Source organism: Thamnophis elegans, chromosome 13, assembly GCF_009769535.1.
Source record: "Thamnophis elegans isolate rThaEle1 chromosome 13, rThaEle1.pri, whole genome shotgun sequence".
Lineage (NCBI taxonomy): Eukaryota > Metazoa > Chordata > Lepidosauria > Squamata > Colubridae > Thamnophis > Thamnophis elegans.
In genome coordinates, this window is record NC_045553.1 from 2148903 (window position 1) to 2161801 (window position 12899).

Here is a 12899-nt window from a genome sequence, read left to right on the forward strand (position 1 = left end):
CCTCACTTTGGTGTATCCATACAATTCAATTTGTTTTTTACAATAAAAGTAGAAAAAGAAAAAAAGAAAAAAAAAAAAAAAAAAAAAGAAAAACGAGCCACAGTACACAAGTGAATTCTTATTGTTCTAAGGATTGAAACTGTAATTCCACCCTCCCCCCTCCCCCCTATAATCCCCCCTCCCCAACCCCCTTACGGCTTCGCAGGTCCCATACCCGGCATAATTCTTTAACAAGCATTTGAGTATAATAAGGCCAGCTAACTTTAAAATTAAAAAATAAGATAAAAGTAAAGCCAAAAAGAAAAGGAAAAATAGTAGAAAATAAGAAATAAACAAAAAAAAAAAACACCCACACTCACACACAAAAAGAAGAAAGAAACAAAAAGGGTCAATAAACCCACTACGTTAACACAGCTTCCCATTATCTGTAAATCTTAAACAATGTGACTCATTCCAAATTTCGATTATTTTGCTACTTGCAGGGTTTCAAACTGTATTAGAGCCAGGTAAGTTGATCAATTAGAATTCCCCAACTAAAAGTCTCCTTGCTTTGTCTATCTATTCAAACCTTTAATTTATCTCTTTTTTATCCAAATATCCAAACCTTTCTATAACACCATTAAACTCAAATACTTCTTTCATTTTTCATTTCCAACACCTCCCTTTCTATCCTTACCCACCTCCACATGTAAATTTTTTACCTTCCACCCTGCCTTTATCCATATCCACATATATATTTTATCCACATTCATTGCTCCTCCCATGTTTACTCCACTTTCCTGAAGATTCTCCGACCAATCTTTCTTAACCTTATATTGATATAGCAACTCAAACAAACATCAGCTTGCGTTCTAGCCCCAGGTAATCTAATTAAACTTTCGCTGCCCTTCCCTCTCCCACGCACCTCCCAACTCCGTTCGTCCCAAACCGCAACTCAAAAAGATCACAATTTCCGCTCTCCTCGCCTAAGAAAATAGTTCATGCACAATTTGAGTTAGAGTTCAGACAAAACTTCTGTACAATATGTGTCCACAATCAGCAACGCTTCTTTCAGTCTCCATGTCTCATCATCGATATGCCACTTTTCCATTTTATCCCAGACGGAAATCATAAAACTTTACAAACATCGCTTAGTCTTTATTCCTTAGTCTTCTGCCCTTCCGGAAGAGAAAAACAACACCCTCCACCTTGTAGCCACGTGTCTCGCTGTTTGTCTTCTCCTTCTCCTTGCCTCTCCCCAGATCCGGATGAATCAGGAAGTCCCGCCTTCAGGGTCTCGTAGTAAAATTTTCGGGCTTCACCGACGGAGTTAATGCGGTGTTTTTGGTTGCCAAATGTAACTGTAATACCAGCTGGGACTTCCCATTTGTATGGAATCTGAGAATTTCTGAGTTCTTCGGTTAAGAAAGCGTACTGTCTTCTTGTTCTTAATATTTGAAATGGTATCTCTTTAAAAACAATCAAGTCCTCCCCATCAATTATCAACCTCTTTCCGTAGAGCCTCTGTATTATCTCATTTCTAGATTCCCTTGTAGTAAAGTATATTATTATGTCCCTCGGAAGCTGTCGCTGTTTTGCTACCCAGGAATTCTGGCGGTAAATTCTTTGAATCTGCCAATCAAAGTTAAGTCCCGGACTTCCCACCAAGCGACTGAAAGCCTCAAAGAATGTCTGTTTCAAATTCTCCTGTTGGTTTTCACGCAGTCCTCTAACTCGTATCGCAAAGGCAGTCTTGTTATAATTTATCATGACAAGTTCTTTTTGGGCAGATTCAATTTCCTGTTCTAACGTTTGAATTTTTGATATCAGATTAAGGTTAGTTTCTTCCAAAAGTTCCAATTTGTCCTCTGTTTCAGCAATATAATCTGTCATGACTGTCATTACACCGATCATATCCTGCTTTGCCTGAGCAATTTTAGCATCAAATTGATCACATAAATCCGATATCAGTTGATTAATCTCCTGTCTGAAATCATTAAGCGTTTTGAGAAGGAATTCTTGTGTTAGCAAATCTCCCGTGGAGGGTGTAGGAGACAAGGGTAGCGCCTTCATAGCAGTTTTTGGAGATATGTTATTAAGGAAGCGCTTCTGTTTAGATTTGGGAGCCATTCCAGAATAAAAATAAAAGACAAGCAATCAAGCGAGCCAAAAATCAAAGTCTGTGCTCCCCTCAGTTAATCTTTTAGCAATTAGTACGGAGAAGCCTTCAGGAGGGTAGGGTCAACTAGCTCCGTCAGATCAAACACAAAAGCTACGAGATCGCCATCTTGTGACGCAGCTAAAAAAGAAAGGGAGCCTTTTGCGAAATTGAAGCTGGTATTTTAAATAGTAATAGAAGAAATTCCTCGGGAATGGTCCCCGCCCGGATTGGCTTTTAAATAGCTTAGCTTTGTCCTGGGGGGGAGGCAATCTGCCTAGGCTGCAAAAAAGGCAGCGCGGAAAACTGGCCGGAGTAAAGGCTCAGCTAATGTTGAATCTCTTCTCCATTCACAGCAAAAAAAAAGCTATGAATTACAAAGAGATCCTAACGACTGACCTCCTCCCTGCCCCTTTCTGCCAGAAAGGGGAGATATCTATAGATCTTATAAGATATACGAACCAGGAGCTTTTTTTTGGCTCCCGACGGCGGCAGCTCCTCCCCTCGAAGCCTCCTGTTTGTTTTTGTTGATGTGTTTATGTGTTTAAAATAAAAATTTATTTTAAAAAAAAAGGAAAGCAGAAAAAAATGGAAATGAAATGTTAATTAACTTAGAGGGATAAATCATGATATTGTTTATATATTAAGAAGAAATTAAAGTCAAAATATGGAAAGAAAATAAGATGACTGGAACTTGACACGGAAATAGGATGTTAAATGAACTATGCATAAGAGAAGATACAAGGGGGGAAATCCCAGGCAACATTTATACGTTTATAAAAGAAGTTAAAATATGTAATAAAAAAATAAATCTTTGTTTAAAAAAAAAAAGATAACCGAAAACCTGCAGGATTGGTCCATGATTTTGTAGAGCAAATGGCCTTGAATTTCCGAAAGAGATATTGTTGGCGAGAAGTCGTGGTTAAGTTTTATTTAGACAACGTTGAGAGTGAAGAATTGTGGAATGTCCAGAATTGCAGAAGAGGGACAGAGCCGAGGTGGCGCAGTGGTTAGGGTGCAGTACTGCAAGGCCACTTCAGCTGACTGTTATCTGCAGTTCAGGGGTTCTAATCTCACCGGCTCAAGGTTGACTCAGCCTTCCATCCTTCCGAGGTGGGTGAAATGAGGACCCAGACTGTGGGGGCGATATGCTGATTCTATAAACCGCTTAGAGAGGGCTGAAAGCCCTATGAAGCGGTATATAAGTCTAACTGCTATTGCTATTTCTGTTGCTTGTTGTGTGGTGGAGAACATCTGGAGAAGTTTGATCATGATCCCATCTGAAACACACCTCTTTTTCCCTTCCAACCAGACACCATGGATTTCTCTGGGATGTCCTTGATCAAACTCAAGAAAGAGGAGATGGAGACACAGGTGAGGACCACACGGATGTGGAATTTCTTAACGGAAGTGTGGGTTTGAAGAAGCGCACCCTTGGGAGGAAGGTAGGCTTGGATGGTTCCACCACAAAACCTCGTTCGACTAAACCGCGCTCGACGAAACCGCGTAGCTGACGTCATCACAGCGCGACAACAGCGCGGAGAAAAAAGCACGCTGTAAACGCTAAACCTAAAATTAACCCCTAAACCTAAACCTAACCCCCCAAACCTAACCCTAAACCTAACCCTTAACCTAACGCTAAAACTAATCCTAACCCTTAACCTAACCCTAACCTAACCCTAACCCTAAACTTAACCCTAACCCTAACCCTTAACCTAACCCTAAACCTAACCCTTAACCTAACCCTAACCCTAATCCTTAACCTAACCCTAAACCTAACCCTTACCTTAACTTGAATCGGCTTGCTTTCAAAGCGCTATTTAAAGCGCCCTTTCTCCGCGCTCGCTGTTGTCGCCCTGTTGATGACGTCAGCGACGCGGTTTAATCGGGCGCGCTTTAGTCGAGCGCGGCTTTGTCGTGCCATGGGCTTGGATGAGGCAGTGATGCCACAGCAGAGGTGGCGTTCTCCGAGTAGAGAAGAGGATGAGAACTTCTGAACGTAGCACGCTCTCCGCAAAAGTGGTCGTCCGAGAAGACCTCCACCAGAATAACACACAGTCTGACGACAACACCCGGTTGTGGAGTCTTGTGTTAACCATAGCACAACGCTGGAGTTCTCTCTAGGACAGCGGTCACCAACTGGTGGCCCGTGGAGGACTGGTGGTCCGCGAGAAAACTTTGGCGGTCTACAGAAAAATTATTTGCGTTTTTTATATTGCACTAAATCAGGAGTCCTCCAACTGGGCCGGATACGTGGAATGAACGCTTGTGTTGCTGCAGAGAGTCTCCCCCTTTGGGGTCTTTTTGTGGGGGTCGGAGGGGGGCAGAAATTCCGGCTTGGGGTCTGCTTCAGCCTCCTGGTGGGGGGCCTTGGGCGAAGGCTGGAGGGAAGAGCCGCTGGTGGCGAAGAGCCGGAGGGCCTCGTTCCAGTGGGGCTGCATCCTGGCCTGGAACTGGCTGACCATCTCAGCCCGCTGAGCCTCCAAGTACCCGGCCTTGCACTCCCGCAGGCCTTCCCTCTGCTTGGAAAACCCATGCTCCTAGTCCTCAGGGAGGTGCTTCTGCTGAGCCTCCTCCTTGGCCAGATCCAATTTGAACTGAACTCTTTCTCCTGGGGGCTGCTTAGCTCCAGCAACTGCTCCCTGTTGGGGGGTCCTAAGGAGCCTGGGCGGGCAGGCGAGGAGTGGCTGGGAGGGGAGGGGTGAGTAGAGGCCAGTGAGACGCCCCTCGTCGTGAGTGACATCGAGTTGGCCACGCCCACTCAGTCACATGGCCACCTAGCCACGCCCACCCCACATGTCATTAGGCAGATCCTATTAGTGGTCCGTGGGATTTAAAGTTATGAATTTAGTGGTCCCGGAGGTTCGAAAGGTTGGGGAGACCTGCTGTAGGACACAGATGTCCATCCTTGGCCAACTTTAAGACCTGTGGACTTCAACTCCCAGAATTCCCCAGCCAGCCATGTATGGCTGGCTGGGGAATTCTGGGAGTTGAAGTCCACAGGTCTTAAAGTTGGCCAAGGTTGGGTAGTCCTAAAGGAACAGGTGATTGGCACCAGATTAAGACCTTCCTGTCTTTTGCAGGTGAAGGTTCTGGAATTGGAAAAGACGCTGGAGAACGAGAGGTTGCGCCTTGGAGAATTGAGGAGGCAACATTACGCCTTGGCTGGTCTTTACACGGAGAACCCAGACGGAAAGAAACCCACGATCGCTCGTAAGCCAGCATCCTTGAAGAGGCCTGCCAAACCTGGTCAAAGCAAGCCAGACTCTGAGGTGAGCACAGAGGGAGGGGCCCCTTAAACCTCCCCCCAATCCCACCCCTTAGCTTAGGCAGAAAAGGAAGGATTTTAGCAAGCCAACCATGATTTCTGGGCATTTTCTCTCTCTGGAATTTGGGCTCCTCCCCAACGATAGCTCTTTGCAAAAAAAATCACGTTAACTAAATCCATTTCAGATAAAAGTCCGCAACTTAACGACACGTCCCTTAGCAACCATTCAAAGTTACAACGGAACTCTCCCCCCCCCCCAAAAAAAAATCTACTTATGACCCAGTTGTGACAGCTGCACACAGTCACAAGATTGCATTTTGGGTGCCTTAACACAATTCGCAGCGTCTCCGTTTCCGAGGTCTTATTTCCAGCAACAACAAAAAATAAAAAGAAGAGCCATTAGGGAAAACGGATTCGCTTAACGACCGCCACAAAAAATATAGCAATAACAGTTAAGACTTATCTACCGCTTCATAGGGCTTTCAGCCCTCTCTAAGCGGTTTACAGAGTCAGCATATCGCCCCCCCCACAGTCTGGGTCCTCATTTCACCCACCTCGGAAGGATGGAAGGCTGAGTCAACCTTGAGCCGGTGAGATTAGAACCGCCGAACTGCAGATAGCAGTCAGCTGAAGTGGCCTGCAGTACTGCACCCCTAACCACTGCGCCACCTCGGCTCCTACTGAAAATTCAGGGGTCCGGTCACGTGATTTACAACCCGAACGACTCGTGCCAAACCCAATTAAGTGTCGTTAAGCCGAGGACTCCCTAATGACGCTTTAGGGGAGAAATTGCTGTAGAGATAATGGCTTTTTTCTCCTTTTTTTGGCTACCATTTTTTTCTTCCCTTCTTTTTCAGCTGGCACAGGATGGCGTTTACCAAGCCCAAGTTGTTAACTTCTAAGCCAACCGGCAACGGGATGGAATTGAAGAAGCCAGGGCCAGGAAAACGGGAAGCCCAGGTTCTAATTCTGCCCACCCTTCAAGGAATTCAAACCTTTGGATCTGCTGGTTTTATTTCCGCCGGCGGTACCCCCAAAAACATAGAAGATTTAAGATGTCAGCATCCTTTCCACGGCAGGAGACATTGAGACATTCCAGCCCCCTTTAACGTCTGTGTTTTAAACAGATGCCAACTGGATTTCCCCCGTTGCCCTCCAGCATATGCCTCTTTTTCCCCCTCTACCATCTTACGAGAAGGCAGAACTTGTACGGGGGGCAAGGAAATTTAAGAGCTCGCTGATAAAACTATTTATAAGCAATAGGAATGGGAAATATTTCGAGTAAATATCGTTGTACCTTATTATTCTACGAAGATGAAAGAAATGTGAATTTCTGTGGCTACTGTCGGCATCGATGGACTAGATCAGAGGTTCCCCCAAACTTGGAAACTTTTAAGACTTGTGGATTTTCAACTCCCAGAATTCTCCAGCCTGGCTGGAGAATTCTGGGAGTTGAAAGTCCGCAAGTCTTAAAAGTTGCCCAGTTGGAAGACTTCCGAGTCTAGATGGTCCTTTTGTTGTTATTTTATGCCGAGATCGGACGCATATATTAAAATAAAAGGGGTGGGGGAGGAGGAAATAAAATAACTTTTATAGATTTTATAATACGCCTTTAAGGACTGAATTTATACAGAGGAGAAAATAAACACCTTTCAGTGGTTTTTCCCCCACATCCCTTCACAACCAGTGCTTCCACAACCCCCCCTCCCCCTGGGTGAAATTATCCCAAATTAGGGGGGGGGGAAATAGGGTTTTCACCCCTTTTGGGTAAACGAACATGCATTCCCGGTCACAAAACGGGGAGATTTAAATCAACCTAAAGGTTACCAAGTATGTTTAAGAGTCCCCCCAAAAATATTCCTGCTGAAATGAAAATCAAGGAAATGACCCATTTGTTGACGTAACAAAGATCGTTTCGGTTTTATAATGCAGGTAAATCATTCCGGCAACCGTTAAAAGTTACGGCACTAAAGGAAAGGACAAATCTGGGTAAGATTTTCGGATAAGCAGGGGTGTTTTTTTTGCGAGGTGGATAATGAAGGAAAAATGTTGGGAAGCACTGCCTTAAAACTCTTGCTTAGGAAATCATTGCAAAAAAAAGTTACTCCCCTTAAATTTGAAATTTAAGATATTTGGAGGGCTTTGTTGCAAAGGAGAGAGATTGGGATGAAGACTGTTCTTAACCGAACCTTTTAAGATTAAGGAAAAACATTTTCGCTTATTAAAATGATTTAGATGAAACGGGATTGTGTCGTTCTTTTTTTTGGAGGGAGGCTGTTATTGGCTAGCATTCCCCGGGGAACGAAGGTTTTATTTACTTACTCAGTCTCTGATTCAAGTCTCCTGCCAGAACTCAAAAAAAGTTTCCTTGGAAAGCCATCGGTCAAGGTTCAAATCTATTCTACTCCCTAGAGTAGAATAGAATAGCAGAGTTGGAAGGGACCTTGGAGGTCTTCTAGTCCAGCCCCCTGCTTAGGCTGGAAATCCTACACCATTTCAGACAAATGGTTATCCAACATCTTAAAAACTGTTGCAGCACTCACAACTTCTCTAAGCAAGTCGTTCCACTGATTAATTGTTCTCAGTCAGGAAATTTCTCCTTAGTTCTAAGTTGCTTCTCTCTTTGATTAGTTTCCACCCATTGCTTCTTGTCCTGCATTCAGGTGCTTTGGAGAATAGCTTGACTCCTTCTTTCGGGAACCTCCTGAGATATTGGAAGACTGTTATCATGTCTCCCCTAGTCCTCCTTTTCATTAAACTAGACATTCCCAGTTCCTGCAATCGTTCTTCATATGTTTTGGCCTCCAGTCCCCTAATCATCTTTGTTGTTCTTCTCTGCACTCTTTCTAGACTCTCCACATCTTTTCTACATCGTGGCGACCAAAACTGGATGTCGTATTCCAAATGTGGCCTTACCAAGGCCTTATAAAATGGTATTAACCCTTCACGGGATCTTGATTCCATCCCTCTCTTTATGCAGCCTAGAACTGTGTTGGCTTTTCTGGCAGCTGCTGCAGAATGGAGTAATTCTCTACTCCTAATGGGGTCACCCTAAGGACTATTTATTAAGCAGCTTGGTGCCCTCTGAGCTGGTTTTCTAGAAGACGTTTTGTTGACCCAAACCAGGGAACGTCGTCAGCACTACAAGCAAACCCCGCTCCCTTCTAGCACGGATGCTATCCCCTAGTTGGGTCGTGAAACGTCTGCAAGAAAACCACCAAGCCCAGCGAAGGCCAAGGACTCCTCATTTCAACCCTGAGTTACAAAGAGTCTCCTTTCTTGGCCATTCAGCCGGAAGAGCAAAAGTCTTAGGGGTGGTAGATGGGGTATTGAATTCCCAGCACACCACATCTCCTCCGGGGATCTAAGCAGCAATTAGGGCCTTACTCCAGCCGTACCAGTTACCGGAGATTTTTTTATAGCTAAAAAATAAAGCAGCTTCTTTCAGTTCTGGTCCGAATCTGATTTATGGGGTTAGATTTTGGATAGAAAGGAAGTTCTGTTTGTTTTCTCAACCCCCCCCTCCCTTTTTAACCCACTGATCATCACACAATGTTGGGAATGCAATTTGAGACAGGCCTACGAAGATGCCCCAAGTTAGGGTATAGAAATGGCCATCTGAATTCGTAGCCTCAAAACCCAATTAAATATTGTTTTGTTCAGTTTTCTTACAAAATCGAGCCAGCACCATTAAGTAAGATGATCGTTCTCTGTAATGGTTAAAGTCAGACGGATAGTTGGGAGGACTCAAATGTTGCCCACAGACTCACGGGATACCGCAAGAGTTTGAAAATTAAATGTCCTTAAACAAAAAACCAGCAACAACGGTTGGTACAAAAACGTAGGATTCTTTTTAATGAATAATCACTGCAACCCCAAAATTTATTTCTATATAAAACAGCAATTCTACAAGAAAAAAAAAAAGGAACAGTTGCCTTTCGAGACCACAATCTAAGTTGTACAACACATTTAAGAGCCGTCCCAGAAAACAAGGAAGGAGGAATTTGCCAGCATCTCAGGCACATTCGGAGACAATGGCTGTCGCATCGTAGTTTAGGACTGGCTTGTTCCAGAATAAAACGCTAAAAACCACGGATTTGAAGCCCCAAAGCATCGGGAAAACTGTCCTGCTATGGGTTTATCAAATGGCCTTAAATGACCTCCCTCTTCCGCCTTCTGTCCCAGGACAGAAATAGCCTAATTCAGACTTGAGAACTGAGAACTTTCTTCCATACCTTCCAAGAAATAAAAACAGTAAACCGATCTGCGGATCTGCTGCTGGGCATTGAGTGAATAAAGGCTAACCAAGATGCTTTTTTCGCACAGTCCAAAAGCTAATCGAGAAAGAAACCAGTCAGGCCAGTTTACTGGGACATTCCACACCGTCGCAAACATCCTTTCTCTAGTTGCATATTTTTGGAGAGAGAGAGAGGAAAAAAAAGGGCGGCGATTAAGACCACGGTATAAAATTGCAGCTGTTTTTCCCCCCCCCGTTGTGGGGAAACATGGCTTCTTATGCTTCAAATGCAGTTGGCTATTATTGTTTAAGGGCAGTTTTAAAAACAGGTCTCGTGCAAACCTTCTGTTATCAAAAGTGAGCGAGGAACAATCCACCCTGAGCAAAAAAAGAGGAAATTGTTCCGCATCTCGGCTGTTGGAAAACTGCTCTCCAGAAGCAGTGCGAGGACTGATTTTGGGTGAAGAAGAACAATAGTCTTTGAAGGTAGTTTAAGCCATCCTCGTGGTCCTGGAAGGCTGAAGTACCATGACCTCACGGATAATGACCTATTGCTACCGAACCCACCACCGGAGAAAATTCTGCTTGATGCTTCTAACCATCCCACCTTGAGTACCTGCAAGAGGTGGCTAACTACTGGTGTAAACTTACGGAGGAAGAAATAGAGGGGGGGGGCGCCTATTTGCAACAATCTCAGCATCATCCCTACTTTAGTGAGTAGGGGATCTCACCAGCTGGAGCTTGGGGAGAGCGGGGGTTCCATTTTTTTCTCCAAAACTTGCAGATTGTGCAAGTTTTGTGACTCAACAGCTTTTCTGGCTTGTCACTGTGAAGGAGCTGAAGATTCATTCATCTCCCAGCCATATTTTTCAACCAGCTATTTGACTTTAATTCCATGTAAATCGAAATATCTGCAATGAGCAATGACCTTCGCCAGTTTCAATCTTACCCAAGCTCCAATAATAATAATAATAATAATAATAATAATAATAATAATAATAATAATAATAATAATTGTTTAATTTTGCACAGCCAAAAGATTGCAACCCTGATTTAACGTCAACCTTTCCTCTAGCTCTGCCAGCTGGCAAACTCCTGCCACGAGACCAAACTTTTCTTTCCCTGATAAAAATAAACCTTTCAGCGAAAACTCAAGATCTGCCTTCCCTACCAGACAATGGATTCCGTCCCAAACTCTTTTGACACATGAAAAAGAGGAACAGCAAAAGGGATTTTGCAAGGAATTTCTAAAAGGAATTTCTTCCCGACACGGTCATTCTAAGGCACAGGTTCTAAGCACATGTACAAAATTTAGGGTGTGTCACAGCTGTAGCAGCCTCTACCAAAACTTGTCTCTCTGCACAAGGAGTGTATTGTTTGGAGAGTAAATGAGCAGCACATATTTTTGGGAAGGGGGAAGAAAGACTAACAGAAACATGACTGGAGTCATATTGAGAGTAAGACAGAGCTCTATAAAATTCATATATGGGTGTAATTCCCCTTTTTCTTGGGGAATTCAGATATTCTCACTGCTGGTGTGCAAAATCTGGAATTGAAAGTGTATGATCCTTGAGACATTTAAGCACCTGAGAACTCCTGGATCAGACCCGTTGTCTAGAAGAAATGTATTTTGCTGCTTCGGCTACACAAGAAGAAACTTCCTTAAAAACTAAAATCGCTTTCCTAACAGTGGAGAAACACCCAATTTATGTTGTGAAATTGCAGTGCTGCTGGAAGAATCAAAAGACACATCGAACAAAGAAATTCAGAGAGTCACACTTTTTCTCCATTTAAAGAGAAAGAGAGAGAGAGGTGGGAAATCACAAGCAAGAAATGCCAAGAAATGGGTGCTTTAAGGCCTGTTCTTGATTCCCTGTTGCTTTAAAAAAATAAAAGTAACGTGATTGTGTGACACCCTGAAAGACAAAATGCAATTGGCATCAACTCATCTTTGCGACATTTAACCGCCAGAGTTTCGCAAACGGTACACAGGGGTTGTCTCATCAGCTCGAGCACACTCAAATGGTTGAGCCACATCCAAAAATGGTTCTTGAAGTTTATGATTCCCTTGGAGGGCAGATCTTGCAAATGATGTTCCCCGCCATTTCTCGGGTCTTCAAGGGCTGCCCTGCAAGCAGTAACTTTGCACAGAACGTGTAGGGGGAGCAGGTTCTCCCGGAGTGAATCCATTTTCAGGGCCATTTAACAAGCTGGGGTATTGGAAGCTTCGCGGCGTCTCTCCCACGCAGTCCGCGTCGCGGAGAAACAAAGCGAGGGATACGGTGACAGAGGGTATAAAATGCCAGGTGAGACTTGCATATCTGCTGTCTCTTTTTTTAAGGCATAAAAATGCTTTCCTCTTGGTCTATTTCCCCCCCACAATTGCTCACATCTTCAGGGGCTGGAATTAAGTCGCAGAGCTAGTTCGGAGCTAGCTGTCTTGGCAAAGATAATCTCAAAATTTTGAATTCAGAAGTCTCCTCCTAACCCTGCCCTCTAAGTGGCATTCTGCAGATGGACCTAATTAATGACAAAAATTGTAACCCAGTTTTTTTCGTTTAACCTTTCAACCTAAGCTTATGGCTTAAAAATGGATCCTTTCGCTCTAAAAGAGTTATTCTGGAATCGCTTAGGAAAAGTACGATGGATACGATGCGATAGGCCAGGGCGAAGTGAAGTAATAATCATGGTAAATTAGCTTGGGTCACCGTGAAGAGGAGATGAATTTTAGAGTCTCGTAAGGAGCGATGGAACGAAACAAGCAGGAGGAAGGGGGAAAAAAAGGAAAGCTGGAATTGGATGTAGTGAGGCCTCTGGGTTCTTCCAGAAAGAGAAATCACAGGACGCTCTGCAACCAGCGGAAAGTCACAACGGGCAACAAAATCTGATAATGGATGCAGCGTTCTCACAACTTCACACTCTCCTGTTTCTCACAGCTCCCTCGTTTTCACTCCCTTCAAAATACCTTTCGGTGCAAAACTGCCCCCCCTCATTTTTCCCCCCTTTGCAAACATAATTGTGGCAGCACCAATTTCAGAGAAGTGTTGGATGACATATACAAAAAAAAAAACCCCGTTTTAAGAAAAAAGTCTCATGTAGAACTCAAGAGATGCGGTAAAGACCCACTTGCTCAGAGATGGTGAATTAGGAAATGCTTTTCAACTTGTTTTCTGAACAGGTGAATTTTTTCACACAAGGTCACGGATCCAATTTTTCTTTTTTGCAAAAAATAAAAAATAATCCTTTCACTGTCTTTT

General features: G+C 43.8%; 1 protein-coding gene across 1 annotated transcript in view; it reads left to right on the forward strand.

Annotated features, from left to right (window-relative positions):
* The window catches only part of HIP1R (huntingtin interacting protein 1 related), a 66914-nt gene extending 59268 nt beyond the window's left edge, over positions 1–7646 (forward strand). The window contains exons 30-32 of the mRNA XM_032229112.1: positions 3450–3511; positions 5221–5409; positions 6263–7646. Of these exons, the coding sequence (XP_032085003.1) occupies positions 3450–3511; positions 5221–5409; positions 6263–6307 (296 nt within the window). The 3' untranslated portion in view covers positions 6308–7646. The remainder of the gene's footprint in view (positions 1–3449; positions 3512–5220; positions 5410–6262) is intronic.
* The last annotated feature ends 5253 nt before the right edge of the window (positions 7647–12899 follow it).